The 19,723-nt window shown below is 35.1% G+C and overlaps 3 protein-coding genes and 1 long non-coding RNA gene across 5 annotated transcripts; 2 read left to right on the top strand and 2 right to left on the bottom strand.

The window, feature by feature from the left end:
- Window positions 1–1,453, bottom strand: LOC149049562 (uncharacterized). The gene is made up of 2 exons (XR_016183843.1): window positions 1,062–1,453; window positions 1–836 (listed from the first exon to the last, which is right to left on the bottom strand). It is a non-coding gene; the product is annotated as an uncharacterized LOC149049562 (long non-coding RNA).
- Window positions 1,454–1,629: 176 nt separating this feature from the next.
- Window positions 1,630–3,459, top strand: LOC113670733 (calcyclin-binding protein). Its single transcript, XM_027186913.2, has one exon. It carries the CDS (start codon window positions 1,748–1,750, stop codon window positions 2,393–2,395), a length of 648 nt encoding a protein of 215 aa, XP_027042714.1. The 5' UTR covers window positions 1,630–1,747; the 3' UTR covers window positions 2,396–3,459.
- A 617-nt stretch (window positions 3,460–4,076) lies between these two features.
- On the top strand, window positions 4,077–8,377 carry LOC113670735 (AP-3 complex subunit sigma-1). Its single transcript, XM_027186914.2, has 6 exons — window positions 4,077–4,287; window positions 5,063–5,154; window positions 5,554–5,665; window positions 6,247–6,318; window positions 6,460–6,567; window positions 7,011–8,377. The coding sequence occupies exons 1-6, from the start codon at window positions 4,219–4,221 to the stop codon at window positions 7,149–7,151; spliced, it is 594 nt and encodes a 197-aa protein (XP_027042715.1). The 5' UTR covers window positions 4,077–4,218; the 3' UTR covers window positions 7,152–8,377.
- Window positions 8,378–8,870: 493 nt separating this feature from the next.
- LOC113670728 (uncharacterized) lies at window positions 8,871–19,165 on the bottom strand. Of its 2 annotated transcripts, none has more exons than XM_027186904.2 (9): window positions 19,006–19,165; window positions 15,364–17,112; window positions 14,484–14,669; window positions 13,517–13,855; window positions 12,652–12,754; window positions 11,784–11,918; window positions 11,484–11,567; window positions 11,159–11,257; window positions 8,871–10,651 (listed from the first exon to the last, which is right to left on the bottom strand). In XM_027186904.2, the coding sequence occupies exons 2-9, from the start codon at window positions 17,084–17,086 to the stop codon at window positions 10,615–10,617; spliced, it is 2,706 nt and encodes a 901-aa protein (XP_027042705.2). In that variant the 5' UTR covers window positions 17,087–17,112; window positions 19,006–19,165; the 3' UTR covers window positions 8,871–10,614. The 2 variants fall into 2 exon arrangements, with proteins under 2 accessions (XP_027042705.2, XP_027042704.2); XM_027186903.2 differs by having other exon boundaries at window positions 13,517–13,870; window positions 19,006–19,163.
- Window positions 19,166–19,723: the final 558 nt, after the last annotated feature.

The following is a 19,723-nucleotide window of genomic DNA, read 5'->3' as shown; positions in this document are numbered from 1 at the left end:
TATTATTATTTTTCTTTTAATATTCCCACTCCAGCTGATGTGTATTATTTGAATTACAAGTCTTATTAGCATGCAAAATCACCTACAGACAAGGCACACACTTTGCACCAAAATAGCTTTGCATCAAGTACATTATCTAGTACATCATTACCATCTTCAGGTATTTCTAATTTACTTGTGAAAATCACACAAATCATAAGCTATATACAGAATACAATCAGCAGCAAATTATTAGAAAGGAATGCAGTAAATTTTAATAAGAATATTACTAAGTAGTTAAATAACAAATAGCCTAGTAAAATTGTGCCCGTTGCTGGGAATTTGGTTCTCAATAAAATTAGCTAAAATAGCCAATCTTGAGTTTTACTGCTCACTCAAAATGGGCTGGCAGCTTACAATTTGGCCGCCTACAATGAAGTACCTTCCGCTAACTTCACATTTTTCAGACTGCTTTTCAGGAAGAGGTTTGGCCAGCTTTTCTACTACTCAAAAACATTTTGACTGGGCTGTGCAAGTCTTACTAGCATATAAAAAGCACCTTCAGGTAGATTACAGCAAAGCAGACTTTGTACCAAATGCTCTGCATTAAGTACATCATTACCCTCTTCAAGTATTTCTAGTTTACTTGTGAAAATCCCACAAATCACAAGGTATATTACATTATACATTCCAGCTGACAAAGCAATCAAGGGTAATTTTTTCATAATGGATGCAATGATCTTCAGTATCAAGATTATTTGGTACCTAAATAGTAAAATGTTCGAGAGAAGAAATAATCATAAACATTTTTTCTTTCTCATCAGCATCGACTTCCAAAAGTAATGGATAATGACCACCTAAAATAAAGAAGAAATAAATCAAATTTGTGATTTCACAGGGCTTCAATACGAAACAACTATACATATCTTTTATTTCCTACCACTTACAAGTGGCAGGAATGGCTGAAATGGCCTTCACGTGAACACAACAGAATCCTATGCGTGTGTAACCATGTAGAACTATTTATTCGGTATCGAAATTACATCCCAAATGTCATGATATTTGACTGAAACTCAGCTTACCCATCTTTCGTTTAGACTTCGAAACTTGCTGCTTTTTACCACCGTTTCAATGTTTTCTTGTTGTTCAAAAGGTGGTAGGGCCATTGCAGACCGTGATTTTTTTTTTACTTGAGAACCAGATCACAACACCCAAGCCTTTTCACGCTAAATATTAAACTACTGAGATTTCCTTCGCCGCCGTAAGCCGCCATTTTATCTTTCCCTGAATACTAGTTCCCAAGCTTCGAGCCCGAAGGTCTCAGACATGCACTGAAATTATGATATTCGTTATTTCAGGGCCAATTTAGAAATAACGGTAATCGTTATTTTGGTGTCGAGATCATGCTGATCACAACTGAACGCACATTTACCCCTTTCCTCCGCCATCTTGAATGTTGTAAGACAGTGGAACCGAGTCCTTCTCTTTATTTAACATGTGTAAAGAGCATTGGTAAAGAGTGCCACGAAATTACTATATCCATAAATTTGGTGCCAATTTAGAAATAACGATAATCGTAATTTCGGTCTCGAGATCATGTTGCTTCCAGAAGATCGATTGTTTCTCCGTCACGCGGAGAGGTTTAGTCTGGGCACTAGTGTCAAGGCCCTCACGCCTGAAAACTTGAACTACAATTTGCAGTTCGACACACGAGGTTGAGCTACGAAATAGCCAAACTTTACTCTTCTTGGAAGATTTTTGTTCCATTATGGAGAAAGTTCAAGAACTTAAAGAAACCAGAGATGAAATTCAGAACATCCTCTCGACTGCAACTCGTGCACGTGTCAAAAAAATCCTACAAGACGAGTTGGAACGCGTAGAACGAGAAATCGAAACTGAAGAAAAGAGGGCAGCGAAGCCCACCGTGAAGAAACCGCATGTCACCTTGACTAAAATCACGTCGTACGCTTGGGATCAATCACCAAAATTCGTGAAAATTTACATCAATTTGCCGGAAGTGGAAACTCTTCCTGAAGAGAATATCTCTTCGAAATTCACCTCCAAGTCAATGGAGTTGAAAGTACTTGGTTTGAAAGGAAAGAATTATCATTTTCAGATAATCAATCTGTTGCATCCTATTCTTCCCGAATCCAGTTCAGTGAAAGTTAAATCTGGACGTGTGACTCTCCTTTTGAAGAAGGACAAAGACGAAAGTTGGTCTTGTTTGACCGTGACAGAGAACTTGAAGAATATGAAAGAGCAGCCGAAAGTGGACGACAAAAAGGATCCTGGAGAAGGAATAATGGACTTGATGAGGAAGATGTACGACGAAGGAGATGATGAGATGAAAAGGACCATAGCTAAGGCCTGGACGGAGTCAAGGGAAAAGCAGAATTCATATGATCCGTTGTCCTAGCCTTGATCTTTCACTCTGTTATGTGATCCTCGTATCTTGGAACAGTGACCGTGCACACTGTTTCCTCGGGTAATATCTTAGTCAAAGACAATTTTTTGTACTTTATTTTGCAGACAGCCTGAGCCAAGTAACTTTGAGAAGCTTCTAGGAAGCCTCATTGGCACTTAGCCCTTTAACTCTCTCATCAAATTTGTCATTCTCCTTACTGTCAACCATACAATCCTTATAACATATAATGTTAGTTCAGAGAATTTAGTATTAGATCAGCTAATTATCCTTAAATTGATATTTTTGTTTATTCTCATCACTTATCTGGTTGATATTGCATTGATATTGTAAGGAAAAATTCTGTCTTGGTCACTCATGGGAGTTGAAGAGTTAAGAAAATGAAGCTGTCTAGGAACTCTGTAAAAATTGCTGTGTAATGCTGAGTTCATGGTTAGTCAGATATAGTAATATCATAGTGTTAGTACCCCCAACAAAATTCAGGTAAAAAAAAAATAGGTGTTCATGCTGTTCTCTTACATTCCAAAGATATAAATGCAGCTTAACTAGTGCTGGTGACTTATTAGATGCCACCTTATATGTTGAGCCAGTTTAATGTTTAACCCTATGCACTCTAAGAGTGATGGCGTATCACTCATGAAGATCAATAGAATAGTGGAAATGATTGCTAACCTAGGAAGCTTTGATTGTTAAACAAATTTTTCTTGTCAGTACCGAAGGAAAAGTATTAAGAGGAGTGTGGAGAATATAGATACTGATGTTTGGGTTACCTTTTTCCCTTGTGTGGAAATTTCAGGTTGATGTACAGCTTAAGTTTATATATCAGAAGGATGCTTGCTAAGCTCTGAGATCCTGGTCTGAGATTAGTCTCTTACATTAATTTAAGAATGATTGCCAAGAGAGCTTTGATCACATGAAGGGCACAACACAAATTTGAAACCTTTGTTGTCATGTCAAGAATCAAAAATCACAACATAACAGTTGTAATACCTGTTTAATTCAGTGCGTGTTCTTTTCACCTGAATGTAAGAAGTAAAATAAACTTGTTAATCTTGTTATTGGTTGAGTAGAAGGGTCTCAAAAGATGTCAAAATGACACAGCTTGCATTGATCCACCTCTTCTGCTGTCTCCTCTCTCCCTCTTTGAAAAGGATGTGAGCATGCAACCATGACACAGCACCCCAGTGAAACATATTTCAAACCATTCTGATGATGTCGTCTGTAAACAACTATTCTCTTGTTTTGCATTGTTTTTATTATCATTAATGTACTGTAATTTAGATTCTCTTATTTGACTTGAAATTGGTCAAAATTATGAAGTTGGCCTGCCCAGATGAGCATCAGCTAACTATGCACCAGACAAGTATAGATTGTTGTTGTTGTTGTGTTTGTTTTCGGTGGCAAATTGCTGGGCAGCAATGATTGGTTCACCTCATCTTGGATCATTTGAAGAGGGAAATCTAAGAACAGACTCAATTAATATTAGTAATAAAGTATAAAAGAATCCGTACTCCTAACTCACAGTAGGTTTAAAGGGTAAAAGATGTTTTTTTTATGAGACTGTAATACAAAATAAACCCAAAAAAACCCTAATACGGCTTTTATTTTGCCCACGCCTCTGGAGTGTGATCAATATTACTTCAGTGAAAGAATACGGCAGGGTTACATAGCCCTTGAACCGTCGGTTCCTGGACCTGGATTAGCTGTACAAAGTGTCCAGGGGATTGTGGGAAGTACTGTGGCGGCCATCTTGAGCGCAGGTGATCGAACTCGAAAACTGTATAGCGAGTCTTTATTCGTCTTTTTCTTCTTTTGAGATGATTAAGGCGATACTTGTATTCAACAACCATGGGAAACCTCGGATGACGAAATTTTTTGTGCATTATGTGAGTAGCCTGCCTTCTTTAGTAGCCTTTTTACTAGCTATGCATCAATTAATACACTAGAATGCCGTTGATAAGGGAGAAAACTGGTTGAAATAGGAAGAAATTAACGTAGAAATGATTCAAATTCACATCTCTTAAACCAAGGAGCTTGTGTGTATTTGTGTTGTTCAATATCTTATTGTATAATTTCAATCAGAATCAAGGGTAGCCTATTTAAAAAAAAACATTTTTTCTTTGAGTGTTAAAAGTGATCCTTGACGACAATCGTTTTTTTCGTCCTCAGGACAGTCTCTTTTCTTTTGAGGAAATAAAAAGAAATCGAACCACCTATACTGATCACTTTCAAAGCTTATTGGAGCAATCATGTTTTGATTACTCACATTGTCTATACAGTAGAATCCCAAGTTCCTAAGAATATATAGAGATACGAAGTATTTTTTTCTCTGGCTGAGTTTCAAGCCAGGCTACTGAACAGTATGAGTATCCATGCCTAAAGAGTATTAAACTTTTTGACCTTGAAATTATTGAAGCTAATTCTTGGGCATTTCCTGAAACAAGAAAAAGCCTGTGTGTATATCAGTGTGTAAGGACTGAACCAAATGTGCAAAATTAACTTGCACATTCAAAGCAGTTTTTGGAGTTTAAGAATCAGAGATTGATTTGTATGCTTGAGTTTTTATTTCATGCTTACAAACATGAACCTTGCTTGAAAGAAGGTCTACTACTAATCGTAAAGATGATCAAATTCCAACTCCTTTTGTTAATTTTGTTTCAGTCTGAGGACATGCAACATCAAATAATAAGAGAAACATTTCACATAGTCTCAAGAAGGGATGACAATGTTTGTAATTTCTTAGAAGGGGGAACGTAAGTAACTATATTTGTACTATCTTAAGTTTGTTTTTTGTTTCTTGAAGTTACTTTGCAGTAAATGGTTTGAACTCAGAAATAACATTTGATTATGTGTTCCGATCATACTAGTGAGAGTAGACCCAAGATGGGCTATTGTTGGTAGTGGTGATTGATGTTTGAACAACCTGAGAGTCATTGATGATGAATTCTGCTGAGGTTATCAAAACTTCACTTGCTAATGCTTACAACAATTCTTCTCTGGACCACTCTCACTAAGACCCCTAGACAGCATAATGAAATGCAAGTTGTTGTGTATCATTTTACTTTGAAATATAAATTATTTGAAATAGATCAAAGCTTTTGATCAATTTTCATAATAATGCCTTGGAAACTTACAGTCATGGTTGATTTTAGGTTGATCGGTGGTTCTGACTTCAAGATTATTTACCGACATTACGCTACGCTTTATTTTGTGTTCTGTGTGGATTCATCAGAGAGTGAGCTAGGAATACTTGATCTCATACAGGTAAGTTGAAATATGAAATCAACATAGCTTCAACATTGAACTTTGGAGTAAGCCTATTTACTGCCACAGTTAAAAATCATTTTGAAATTTTGAGAGAACTTAAAAGCAGTGGGTTTCCAAAGTCCTGAAATTTATTCTCTTAAGTACTCTAATTTTCTCCTTTATTAAGCAGTCACCTCTATCAAGCAGTCCTGGTCACCCTTTACCAAGTCATAACAGCCTGTTTGTATTGTCTTCCAACTGTAATGAATGTTCACCTGTGGCAGAAGACTAATGAAACTAGGAATAATTTTCAAGTAAAATTTCATCCTGAAATCAATGTCAATAGCATTTTTGAGTGAGTTTTGGTCATTAAGCTGTCAATTATAGGATGAAATGGCTTTTTTTTTCTTTTTTTGTATCCCTTTTCTGCAGCACCTGTATAAGCGGTCAACTTGTATTAAGCAGTCATCCCACTTTTCCCAGAGGGTGACCACTTAATACAGGTTGGACTGTATTGTGAACACCATGAAAAAGTGATGGTTATGTCCCTTTATATTTTTATTTGATCAATGATTAATGGCCTTTTTTGTTTCTTCTAGGTATTTGTGGAAACTTTAGACAAGTGTTTTGAAAATGTCTGTGAGCTGGATCTTATATTTCATATGGACAAGGTATGCAAACAGAAGCATATATTATGTGTTCAATTTGAAATTTTTAAGCAGACGTGTATATGGTGTAGTTTGAAGTTATCTTAGGTCGAAACAATTCAAGCAACCTCTAGTTTAATTTGCATTTTTCTGTGCTTCATACAGGTTCACTTTATTTTACAAGAGATTGTAATGGGTGGTATGGTACTAGAAACAAACATGTCTGAGATTTTAACCCACATTGAGGCACAGAATAAATTAGAAAAATCAGAGGTAAGATGCATCTTCAAAGTTATGAATGAGTAATTGTTTTTAACAGTGTCATATTTCATGGTGCACATGCATACAGTCTTCAGGCAATTCTGGTTGAATGTTTGGGTTGACAAGAAATTGTAGGTACACCCACAGATTGCTAATGTAATTTAAAAAGAGATCCTGATTTAAGTTGTGATTTCTCTCTTTCCATAATCCTTATTCAAATTGGAAAGAAAATGGCACCAAGTCTATCTTACAGAGATTGCTGTCATTTGCAAGGAAGCAATTCAGTGACCTGTGTTTTTTGGTCACAGGTAGTTAACTGTCACTAACAGTAGTGTTTCCATCACTAAGTGATTGTATTCTTAAGTTAAGAAGATAAGCTGATTCCCTTTTCACTCTTTACCAAGGCTGCTGATACTTCTTACCATAATGATGTTAAATTGTTTTCTTGTTCCTAGGCTGGAATAAGTGCTGCACCTCAGAGAGCAATGTCTGCTGTTAGAAATATCAGTCCAAACCTACATAATCTTCCCAAACCTAATATAAACCTACCATCCATGAAATCACTCCCACACATAAACTTACCCTCCTTCAAGTAGAATAACAAATGTACTATTTTTCTAATTAAAATGACTTAACTGTTGTTGATAATGATACATAGAATGAAATAATTTTATTTTCATGTACATGTTGTTACAGTTGTAGGTAGCTTAGAGTTACATTGGGTAGTGTTGGTAACAGGAGAGATTATAATCTAGGGCCGAAATGTTCAAAGCTGGGTTAATATAACCCAGGGTTATTATGAAGTTTGTTTTCAGATCTGAAAGCTTTAAAATGAAATTCAGTAGAATTTTTTTTTGGTTACAATTTGGTGATTGGATACCCCACAAAGAACACTTAAGTAAAAAATTATCCCACATAGGCTTTTGAACATAGGAAAAAAAGAAACTCAGTTTATATTTTATCCATGGGTTAGCACTAATCAGCCTTTGAACAACTGGGCCTAGGTCTGTAATGCTGCGAGTGTTTCTGGGGTCCTAGACAAATCTTGGGTCTCAAAGATGGAGCACTTTTGCAAACACTGATGTCCCCTAACATTATATTAAAACAATTTAAAGTCAAGATTGCTACCCTGGTGTTTAAGATTTATAGCTGTCAATGGGCACTCACCATTTGGTCAGAACTGTCTTATCAGACTGCTTAATTTAGGTGAGCTTTTTTTTTGTTTTGTTTTTTTTTTCCCAATCAAGTGTTTCTCCATATTTCCAAGAAAAAGTTATCCAAGAATAAGGTTCACAATTTTTAGACTGACAGATTTGATGAGTTAATTAAGAGTTACAACTGTATTTGTGAAATAGGTTGGCCAGCCTGGCTTCTCTGTTTAGACTTGTGGTGTGAAACTAATACAATTGTTTAAGAAAAAAAACCTTGATGACACTATCTTTGTTGAATTAAACTGCTAGATGTAAATGCCTGTCTTCAAGGCTAAGTCTTGATTTAATACTGGGGGCAGTCAGCAAATTATGTATGATAAAAATGATATTCACAAATGTACACTATACATGGAGGGTTGTTCAAATTGGGACACTTAAAACTAAAGTTGCCCAGTCTGTGTGCATAAACAGTACTATAGTATCTAAAGATAGAGCCGAAAAAGTCCAATAAGAGCATTTTTTGTTAAACAAATGTTAAAAGTAAACTAGGATTGTAGTGGTTTTGCATGATTATGTTCTCATGATTTATCCAGAACACTCCTGCCATCTTTCAAACCAACAAGTTGCAATGAAAATAAAAAAGAATCATGCCTTCTTTGCATGTTCCGGAACTTGAGCCAGTTCTTTCTTTTTTTTTCTGGGTTATTTTGTGTCTTATCTTTTGCGCCACTTTGCCATGATAATTTTTAATTGGGTGTGGTTGTACAACATCCGATTAAGAGGTGTCACTACTGATGACATGTAGGGTGAAAGAAGTGTCAGAAGAAAAACAAACAAAAAAAACAAAGGTCATGGAACGATTTTGTTAAAATTCAACAGCTCAGCTAATCATACCTCAGTTTGAGTAAAGTTAAGAGTAGTAAAGGATCACTGAGTCTTGTATCTTTCAATCACAGTTGAGCTATCTTCCCACGTGTGTACCTGTGGTATTCTCCAAAGCCTTTCTTGTTTTCATTTATTGTTTTTAACTGAGCATGCATGCATCAAATGATTAATATTTTAGGTACTAATTAAATGAAAAGGGCATTTTGTTTAACATTTAATTGAAATTAACAATGAAATGTAAATTTATTTCAGTTTCAAGAAAAACAGATTTTCCACACATTTTCTTAGTTTAGGTAACTTTATTGATTGTGGAAAATCCCCACTCTTAGACATAAAGAAGCAGTCCAGATTTTTTACTTTGTACTAGTAATCAATAAATTTAAAGTGACCAACAAAAATTTTGCTGCATTCTTACAGCTGAAGTATTTTTAAGGGTTATAACACTACTGTTAGTGGCGCACAGGATTGAACAATTATACGTATATGTCCAGGTGCTGAGTAAATTATTCTCAACAACAAACATTAATATTTGTGCAAATTACGAACTAAAATGAGATAAATATGTTACAAAAACTCCACCATAATATATCAAAGTTGTGATTGAATATTTCATGTATCTCAAAAGAACAAACCCAAATATAAAGTTTGGCACAGCAACCACAACAAGATCTACAACACCTTCAGTAGCTGATACCTAACTGCAAAAATTATTTCCTGCGTTGTAATAAAAAATCAAGTACAGATTCAACAATGAGCTAGCCCACACTTGTAGCAAGAAAAAAATTTTACAATGCGTTAAACATGTTTTCTCAAATGTAACTGAAAAGAAATTTTTTCTGATCTTAATAACTGCTACATTAACTGTAACTGTCAGTTACACAGAAACTGCTTGTACAGCATATCTTTTTTACTCTGATTCCATGGCAGAAATATTGAACATTTGTACTGAGAACACTTTCTGTGCTAATACATCTGCCACAAAATGCACTACGTTAACTCCTGCATTATTTCTCAGACTATCTGATTTATTTTACAGTTGTAAATGTACACAAGCCCCAGTGGTAAAGAAAACTCTCTACTGTGAAGTAATCAAAAATATTTTCTCCAATTTTTGAAACCAAGATGTACAAATCAAATAAAAGTTTTTCATTTTTTTTTCAAAACCATTCACAATTTCTCATCTTGATTGTATTGGACCTTTTATATAGAAGTGGATCAGAAAAACTCCCTTTTACAGTCCTAGGTTTTGTGTGTAGGCAAGCATAAAAACCCTACTTTAACCAACTTGTATTTTTCCATCCAAATAAACATAGAAAACTACCAGTAAAGGTGATTTAAAATATATTAAAAATATAAATAAGGTTTTAATAACTAAATGTAACTTCCAATGGATTGATCATTATTTTTGCCAGTAATGTGCTAAAGAAATATTTGGCAAAATTAAAAAATAAATTAGGTACCAGTATAATAGCTTTTAGCCACTGGGATACACAGAATATGACAACTACTATTCTAGTATGGCTTGTGTTGCCAGCACTGAACTATCGACCTTTTTTGCAAACAAAAATACAAACAAGGCTCATACTAACAAATGATAAGGAGTACAAACAAAACCATCTGTATCTGCCTCTTATATCAAAATTCAGTCACTTAACCCATTACCTCCCATAAGTGATAAGATGTAATTTCTTTTTTTAATTTCCACACATTATCCAACAAACAGGTAATGAAAAAAATTCAAATTCAGTTATCATGAAGGAGCTAAAGGGGAAAATTGATAATCAAATCTTGGGGTTTAAAGGGTTAATTAAACAATGGTAGGTTGACCTGCCTCAGTAAGCTAACAATAAGCTTCAGAATAAGAATAAGAATCTTAATATCAGATTTACCAACAATTAGTTAAGCTAAGTGAAGGTATGTCATAATTTTATTATAAGGTTAGTACACTAACTAAATGTATTTATGTCTCAAAAATCCTTTCATTTAATAAATCCCAGAGTAATTTCCCAAGAGTTGAATGCTTTCACCTATTGTGCACTTGTCTGTAAGTTGGGTCAACTCTAGAGTAAGGATAAAATCAAACCATGACAGTTATTAAGTTGAATAACATTTTAATAACAAGCTAGGCATGCATAGGGAAGATGCTAAAGAGGAGATTCAGGGTGCACCTTACTTTGGGTTTAGCAGCAAGAGATGATTAAAAGTTCAAGAGTTTTTACATTCTAGTATTGAGAATAATGACAACAATTACTGTAAGGATTGACTCAATGGGCAATTTCACTCAGAGTACTTCTTTATGTCATTATCTATTTCACTAAATAATTGAATATGAAGATTTTCAGACCACAGCACAATTGAATCATCAACCCTGTACTGGTTTGATACCACTTAGCTATCAAATGCATGTGCAGAAATTGATGGAAATTACCAAAAGAGGATTGTCCAAGGTTGCAGCTCCCTCTATAACTAGATTGATTGTTGGTTGCAAGGTGTTGCACTATCAATGGATTGCTCATTTTCACTGTTAACATATTGTTTACTCTGAACTTGACAAAGCAGCCACATACCTCATCACTTCATCAGGGATGTAAATGTAATCTACTGGAACAAGGCTTGAAAGAGTACTAAGCGTGCTTATGAAACTAAGTTTCCTCCAAAAATTGGCACTGAAAAAAGTTGCAAGAAAAAGAGGCAATTCACAGACATTCTAAATTACAGAAGCAGTAAGTAACATATTCAACATATGATTTGGTGTATCTGCCATGTATCTGCCTTCAGTTATTCTGTGAACTCGTGAAATGAACTTTTCCTAGAAATCCATTTCTATAACACACACTATAAATGTACTCCAATAAGAAAAATACATTACACATCATTTCAATCAAATCTTACTTGATGAGTGGTTTGGCAAGTGTAATAACTGCTTTGAGTCGAAAACTGGGATGCACAATGAACATTTCTTTCATCTTTTTCAGGCTAAATTGAGAATAAAAAAAAGAGTCATATTTTAAGATCACCATTTCAAGGGCCATTAGAGAGCCTAATTGTATCAATGATATGAATAAGTTTGTGACATGTTTGTTGGAGTAATGCCTTCTTCCATCCTTTGGAAGTAACAAGATGATGTGATAATATCTTTTGATCCTCAATTTTTGCCCACTAATTACCAGGAAAAAAATTCTAGTTTCCTACCCTCCTTCGATATATTGGTAGAATCTTTTCATCCATGTTACAGATGGCATGTTTTGCTGTCTTGTTCCACCGTTCAAGTACACCAGATAGTAATCCTCATGGATTGCCAGAAGTTCCAAAGTGCTAATGACATAACTAAATAACAGTAATAAACAAGAAAAAAATGGAGAAATTAAAAAGAAACACGAAGGTGTTATAGCAGAGACTTCTATTACTTTTACCTATTTACCCTCAATGTCAGTACCAGTTTTAACAGTCTCTGAATACATTCTGAGTCAGGACCCAAACGAAATTCTGAAAACTGTCAACTTTTGATCTCTCCTCTTACACCACTTATCAAAGTTTAAAAAATCAAAATTGTTGACTTAAGGAAAGAGAGAAGCTGCAGTACATGATAAGGCCTACAAGGAATATGATTTAAAAAAAAAAAAAAAGAGCCAGAGTGTAGGGCTGACGATGGAGAGTGTTGTCACCAAGAGGAGAGGCTGGACACTAGAACATGTGGGTGATACAAGATAATTTAGTTTTAGCAACTGAGTTGATCATGATGTACATCGCTCACCGTCAAGACTTTCTAAAGCTGATATTTGGAGCATTAGCCCTCTGTCAGAGCAATTGACGAAGGCCCTACACTCAAAATGTCTGATGCAGCACCGCAGTTTCTTTAGATACTTAACCCCCTTTATTCATGGTGGGTGAAAGAGAAATAAGTAAAGACTACAGAAGTGAGAAAAAGGATTACCTGTACTGGAAAAAATACAACCCCAAGCAAAAAATTACTAGTTATCAGTCAAAGTCACGGGAAGAGGAATAAGCAAGAAAGAAGGACTGTTAACATCCTCTTAATGTCTTTTGACAGAGAACTTACAAGAAAAGCTGCTCCATTAGAAAATCATAGTTCTTAATAGTCTTCTCAGGTAGATAACAGGCAGCAATCACAACAATGGTTGACTTAGTATCACTGAAATAACCTGAAATTTCAGAAAAAAAAACATTTGCTTTTTTTTTAATTTATTATTTTTTTAATTAAGTAAGGCAAATGAAAATTTAGTTAGTACACATAGGAAGAGTATCAGAACAGTAAAGCTAGACAGTAAGTGCACTAGGTCAGTGTGCACTTACAGCCAATTTAATTAGTTCCCTGGTTCCCAAATCAAGATTTTCAAGCCTAGAATATTAATTCAAGACCGTGCTTCAGCTGCACATCTGTGGTAACCTGTAGTCTGGTTTCCATAGAACCCCAACCAGGTGTGGAAAGCATAATATAATCATGAATCAGAAGAGTATATAATTATAATTTCAATGGTCCCTTTCTGGCCATCTCTGCCATGCAACATAAACACACTTGATCTAACCAATAGATTGTGGAAATGATGCCTTGAGACTCAAGTAAACAGCACCTACTTAAGTAACCTGTCTAGACATTAAGTATAACCACTTATAAACCAAGCCATTAACACAACATAATTAACAACAAACACAGACAGGTCCAATCATATTTTCGTCTCACATTGCCATCAACCCAAGATGAAAAGTTGGGCCTCTCTTACCAGCTCAAAAATATTCCTTGAATTGTTTTCCCATAGAGTAAATTGTTTATTGACCAAGCTTGGCCATTATTCCCAGCCAATTTGACCACACATTTCAATCAAGAGTGCATATCTAAGTCATAATTATTATGCTAAATCTGTAAATATAATAATATAAATATACCACTAGATAAATGAAAATACCTCCATGAGAGATGACTTTCATGTATGGCTCCAGGAGCTTCAAGTCAAGTATCTTGTCCCTGCCATGTACGCTAACAGTATGCCAACGGAACCTGTTCTCATCTGAAGAGTCAGCTTCTAGCTGAGCTTTTGAAGGAATACCTTCTTCCACCCTTGTCTCATCATCATCTTGCTCATCAGTATTTTCAGTCTCACTTTCATCTCCCTCATACTCTTGTTCCTCAACTTCAGTTTCACTGTCTTCAGCATTATCACTGTTTTCCTCTTCAGTTCTGATGTCAGTTTGGAAAAGATGGGTGATTTTCTTTGGAGCTGAATAACTTCTTTGCCTTTGACTGTCTGAAAAATGTTTATCTACAATTAATAATGATAAAAAATTAATTTATCAGAGCTTCTTATAACTGACTGCATTTCAATATATGCTTCTTAATAAAATGTGAAAGTTTTATGTGACAATTCTGTATATATTGCCCTTTTCTGTAGTTTATCAGACACACAATAAATTAAAAACAATAAAACAATAGAACTTATGTTAACTGACATATGTCTTGGGCCAGACTCAGTGTCATTTTAGCCCAGGACACTTGGTGAGGGTTGAAATGACTTTGAGAAAGGCCTGAAACATATTCCTGCCCAAGAACATAAATTCTATTACTGTTACTATCCCTATGGAGATCATTTAGAAAATAAAAACTGAAAAAAGATGACAACAAAACAGTATGAGCAATCATGCCAGCATGCAAGTGGCTAAAATGTAAAATCTCCATTTTAGCCCCAAACGTGCACCACAATGTCCAACAAAATGATACTAATAAAGGATATTTATTCAAATAATTTCATAATTATAATCATTACATACTGACTACTGGTGATTAAAATTTGAGATCTAGCATTTTACTAAGTCAAAAATGAATATATCATTATTGATTGGGGCATTTACAGCAATGAACAAAAACAATTCATTTACCATTTTCGTTGATGACAGTGCACAAGTTCTCAATTGACTGGGCTTTCTTTCTCATTCCTTGAAATTCACTATCGTCATCATTCTCCTCTGCAATTGCAAGGAAGACAGGTGCCAACACTTCTGTTCCAGCAACATCAGCATGCTCATCAAATGATAATTCTTTAAGCACTATTTTCTGTTTTCTCTCTGAAAATTAACATGACTTTTTTTTTACACTTTACTCAAAGAGTGACCTCCATTAAAGATACAAGATGGTTCATGTTCTGATATAATCATGGTAATACTCTTGGTTCTAAAACAGAATTTTAAACAGGAGACAACACAGCCTCTTAGTTTGATACCTGTCCATTTGTTATTACTTAAACTTTGTTGTGAGGAAGTGACATGTTTTTCAGTAGGAGTGCAAATGGTTCTGTGGTGTGTATCTTCTATTGTAAAGTTATGATGCCAAGTTGGGAGAACATTGCTTGCAAACATATTTCTCAAGATATAGCAGATTTTGTAATTTACTACCCAAGTCAACATCTATTTATGATACCATCAGTTTAATCATTTGCATAATAAAAAAAACTCAAATATCTCAGAGCAGAAGTAGCATATTATTTCAAAATTATAAAGACCATTCTCAGTTAATTAAAAAAGTCTTTAAAATCCGCAGCAATAATTTTTTCTATAAGTTTTACACAAAATCACCCTTCTTACACCTCTGGGTACTTAATGCTCATTTAAAATCCCATGTGTCCATTTTGCAATTTGTGACTAACAAAAAAATACAAACCCAGTCAAATGTTTTATATTTATTAATTTGCATCCTGCATAAACTAACATGCTGTATGAACTTGTTTAAAAATAGCTTTTACTCAACAAAAATTGAACACACCTGCATCCAATGAATTCAAGTTTGTGAACATTTCCCCTTCGTCCCACATACCACCATCTGGATCAAACTCCAGTGATGTCTCTAAAGCACCACCTACACTGCTAGAAAAAATCTGCTCATTGTCTGAAAGCTCCTCTCTTTCTCCCTCATAGTGTGGCTCATAATTATCATCAATGCCTATTGGTGCAATGTCAGTTCTTGTTTTATCACCTTGATCTCCACTGTTTGTATACTTCCCCTGAGATTTCCTCAAGTCAGTCTTTGTTTTTTCATCAAATAATGCTTCTTCACATTCAGAAGAATCACCTGCTTCCTGTGCACTTGTTCTAATGTGTGATGTGCTATTGTTATTCAATGTTAACTGACCATTTTTCTCATCATTGTTGGTTGCTATGGATTCTGAAGTAGACAACTTTGCCAATGCTGACTTAACAATGTCCGCTGAAAGAAATCCGATATAATCCTGGATGGCTGTAGATTTTTTGAAAATTGGAAGAAGTTCTTGGATGGTGTTTTGATCAAGTGAACTCATTTTTTCTCCCCCATTAATTTCAGTTGGTTTAGTGTCCCTTGTGTGGATTGCAAAACTAGCATCATGCAATGACTCTGTGATGACACTACGAACAAATCTATCACAGTTCAATTTCAGTGTTTCTAAATCAAGATTGCTGAGTTTTTTAGCCACTAAGACCTTGCTATCAAGAAGCACCTGCTCATGAATTTCACTGTTAATTCTCTCTGACCACTGTCCATCCAAAAGCTCTGAAATCAAATTATCAATAAAAGTTTCACAGTACTGTTCCAGGGCTAATATTTCACTCTCATTTAGTGACAATCTACCTTCTCTTAATCCAGCTCGTACTCCTGGATTTAAAGAAAATATCAAGGCCTCTTTAATTGTCATATTGGTGGCTTCCTCACAGATCTCATTCAAAAGTTCTAAATCAGGAGAGTCCATATCCTCTGCATGATTTGTTCCTTCAGCAATTTCCTTGGCACCATTTTTTTCATATTGCAAATTTTGGTCATTCGTGAAAGCAAATGCAATTTCTTTGTATGTTGAATCATTTAAATCTTGCATGAAATCACCAGATCTTTTGACAATGTCCTTCTCCTGAAAAGAATGATCCACAGATTCATCAAATGATTCTTCTGACAAATAACTAGGTTCTTGTTTCATAGTCACATCCTCAACATCAGGATCATCTTGAAATGAGCCCTGGGCAGTTGCCCAGGAGTTGTCTTCAGCAGAAGTTTTACTAACATTTTCAGGACTAAAGGTCACTTGGTGTAGAGTTTCTTTCTTAGGTAGGTGCAGAATATTCTCTTTCTCTGCACTGAAACTGTCTGCAATTACTGTGTCATTTATATTAGACGATGCCGAGGTATAAAGTGACTGGGACTCTTCTCTTGAATTCTCCTGGGTTGAATATTCTCTGAGGGAATGAAAACTTTGTTCTTGTGAAAAACTCTCTTGATCCTGATCATGAGTCTGTGTGTTAGATTGACACCCAGAATTTAAAACAGGAGACAACACAGCCTCTTGGTTTGATACCTGTCCATTTGTAGTTACTAAAACTTCACTGTGAAGAAGGGACATGTTTTTGGTAGGAGTGCTAGTTCTTTGGTTACAAATAGGCTCTGTTTCATTGTCTAGACCACTGCCTTCCAAGGAGAATGGTTCTAAAGATTTGTCATGGCAAGAATCCTCAGTGCAATCCATCACCTTGTTATAATGGAGAACTACAACTGTTACAGAAAAACACACAAAATAAAACAAAAGTTACTGTAAGTGATTGCAAAAGTTTTCTATTATTGTTACAAGCACTAAACTCAAAGCTCATGAGACTCACAATTAGATTTCCTTGCATTGTATTTTGAAAAACAGCAATTTCTTCCTGAAGTTTGGAATGGTTTTCAGGTATACATGATTAATTCACCTATATGATTCATTACTGCAATTATTCAAAGGTTCGTTTCAATAGTTGTTCAATACAAAACTAAAGAATCTCTTAATAGGAAATGAACAAAGAATAATGAGAAGAATATTTGTACATATGTCTGAGTGCAGAAGTGGTTAGAAGTAGTTCCCTATAATGGAAAGTACTTTGTAACACTCAGCTGAGCCTGTAAGACTATATATAAATAGAATAGTAGATTTTATAATTTAAACCTTCATTTTGCTCAAATTTTTGGGCTTGCCTTCCACTTTTACACCAAGTAAGAAAGACTTGCTTAAAAAGTCGGTGGGACTTAATAGTTGTCTGCCTCACCCTTTTGCAAATAAGCAACAACCTAGTTAATGGTGTTTACTTTGAATAACAGAAGTAATTAATAAAATTTTTCCAGATATTTGGACCAGAACAATGCTCCCATATCTTTAATGAAAACCAACGATCTGTGACTGACAAAATGTAAATATCAAAAGTTGCCTTCAGGAAATTTAATTCAAATATTCTGAGATAGAAAGTACATGATCAACACACAGTATTCACAGGTCATGGCATCGTTTAACTATTACGAAAAAGAAGATAGGACCAGTGTCCACAAATTTATTGGATGAGCTGAGTTACCCCTCAAAAATTATAATCGTTATGCATTCACAAGAGACTTAAAGACTGTCTGAAATAAATTCCTTTTAATCCCTTCCATTGTCAATCAAATTTAAAATCAATCAGGCAGCAATATTAGTATTGGCCCTTTTAAAGCTAAATTGCATATTTTATCCATCATAAATAATCAACATTTAATTTAACATAACGAAAAACTTAAAAGCTCAAAGTAACAACAGAAACATACACAATTGTGCATCAAAATAACGTCTCTGAACTTTTAATAAAGGGATATTTTAAATCTTAAGTTCTTAAACACCTAAAGTACCGAGGAAATTAAAAACGTTAGCTGCCATTTTCTTTAGGTTCAAAAAGTAAGCTTATCTCTCTTTAGCGAACGATAAAAATTTGGCGTGGGTGCAATTTGATATTTCATATGCTCAACTAAGTGCAGCTGGTTTTAAAATGAAATCCAATCCAATAAAATGGGAAACTATGCATCTCAGCGATTTCAATGTTATCGAATTGCAGCAAGACTAGGCATAGATTCGCATGAAACAAAGCCTGTTAAATATAAACAATGAAAGAACAGACTTCACGTTCACCATAATAATTATTTATGTAGTAGTCACTTATTTAGACCAATGTTTTCCCTGATCGACGTATATTATGCTTTACCAACGGCTATATTTTCATGAATGACAGGTTCATGATACAGAAAAACTTAAAAATTTCAGAGCACAGTGAAATGTCTGTGCTTCAACTATTAGCCAATGCAGTATTTTGCAAAGCTTGCATCAATATCAACTCTAGCTGAACCCACAGTAGAACTGGACATAATTTCGTTTATTTTCATTTGAATAAATCAATAAAAGAAGGAAAAATCGGTCCGTAGTGCACGAAAGAACGCTTAATCATATTAGCTTTTCTAAACCGAAAGTACCAAGTTCATTTCCTTATTCTCAATCATACTTCCTCCGAAAGAGACTAGTGAGTCAGAGCGAAAGATTGCCGAACTTCACTTCGAGAGACGAGAGAAACGGTTGCGATGGTGTGAACAACATCGAGCATTGAACATAAACAAACCTACCATTTTTCTTGTGGTCTTATGATGATGGTATAAGATTTGTTGTCATTACTATTGTACCCCTCGTTTCAATAGGAGAAATAATGTAAATGATAAAATATTCATAAAAACGTGACAATATATCAAAAGCACTATTTGAGCTCTGGGTAATATTTGGCGCCACACACTCACTGGCCTCTGTCTCAAAACGAGGCAAAAGCTGAAACGTGAAAGCACGCGTGAGTGTCTCGCGGATTTTTCCACTCGCGCTTGTCCACCTTTCTTCGAAAAGGCAACAGAAACAATCCATGATTTGCAAGCTCGACGACAATTCTCGACAGATACTTGCTTACCAACTCTGCCTTACTTGTCTCGATGACAGTCTCTATCACTTATTTCATTTTGTTTACCTTTTACTGGGCCTTTACTAGGGGATCGCCAAAACTCAGTTTATCACGTGACCAGTCGGTATTCGTCTTTCGTTCGAAATGAAAATGGCCGATTAAATTTGAAGGTTGGATCTAGTATAGGTTGACACTTCGGCAAGTCCCGTTGCCCTTTTCATTTTATAATAAGTAGTATAACCTGGTGGTTCTGTCAGTGAATGAGGATAATGAAAGCAAGGGCCCCACGAAAACGTGCGATATTGCTCATTTTAGGCTTACGATTTTCGTACGGAAGAAAATGGAACCATATTGTCTATAACTACACTAGCCTAGTTATTATTTTGGTAAGAAAACTA

Source organism: Pocillopora damicornis, chromosome 2 (assembly GCF_964200805.1).
Source record: "Pocillopora damicornis chromosome 2, jaPocDami1.2, whole genome shotgun sequence".
In the NCBI taxonomy this organism is placed as follows: Eukaryota; Metazoa; Cnidaria; class Anthozoa; order Scleractinia; family Pocilloporidae; genus Pocillopora; species Pocillopora damicornis.
Note: the sequence above shows the minus strand (reverse complement) of the source record. Positions and strands in the feature narration are given on the sequence as shown.

Coding starts and splice junctions, on each gene's coding strand:
- LOC113670735 (XM_027186914.2), top strand. CDS start 4,219: ATGATTAAGGCGATACTTGTATTCAACAACCATGGGAAACCTCGGATG. Junction 5,155..5,553: donor AATTTCTTAGAAGGGGGAAC/GTAAGTAACTAT, acceptor GGTTGATTTTAG/GTTGATCGGTGGTTCTGACT. Junction 6,319..6,459: donor TTATATTTCATATGGACAAG/GTATGCAAACAG, acceptor TGCTTCATACAG/GTTCACTTTATTTTACAAGA.
- LOC113670733 (XM_027186913.2), top strand. CDS start 1,748: ATGGAGAAAGTTCAAGAACTTAAAGAAACCAGAGATGAAATTCAGAAC.
- LOC113670728 (XM_027186903.2), bottom strand. CDS start 17,086: ATGGATTGCACTGAGGATTCTTGCCATGACAAATCTTTAGAACCATTC. Junction 14,670..15,363: donor CTTGAATTCATTGGATGCAG/GTGTGTTCAATT, acceptor GTTAATTTTCAG/AGAGAAAACAGAAAATAGTG. Junction 11,258..11,483: donor CTTGCCAAACCACTCATCAA/GTAAGATTTGAT, acceptor AACTTTTTTCAG/TGCCAATTTTTGGAGGAAAC.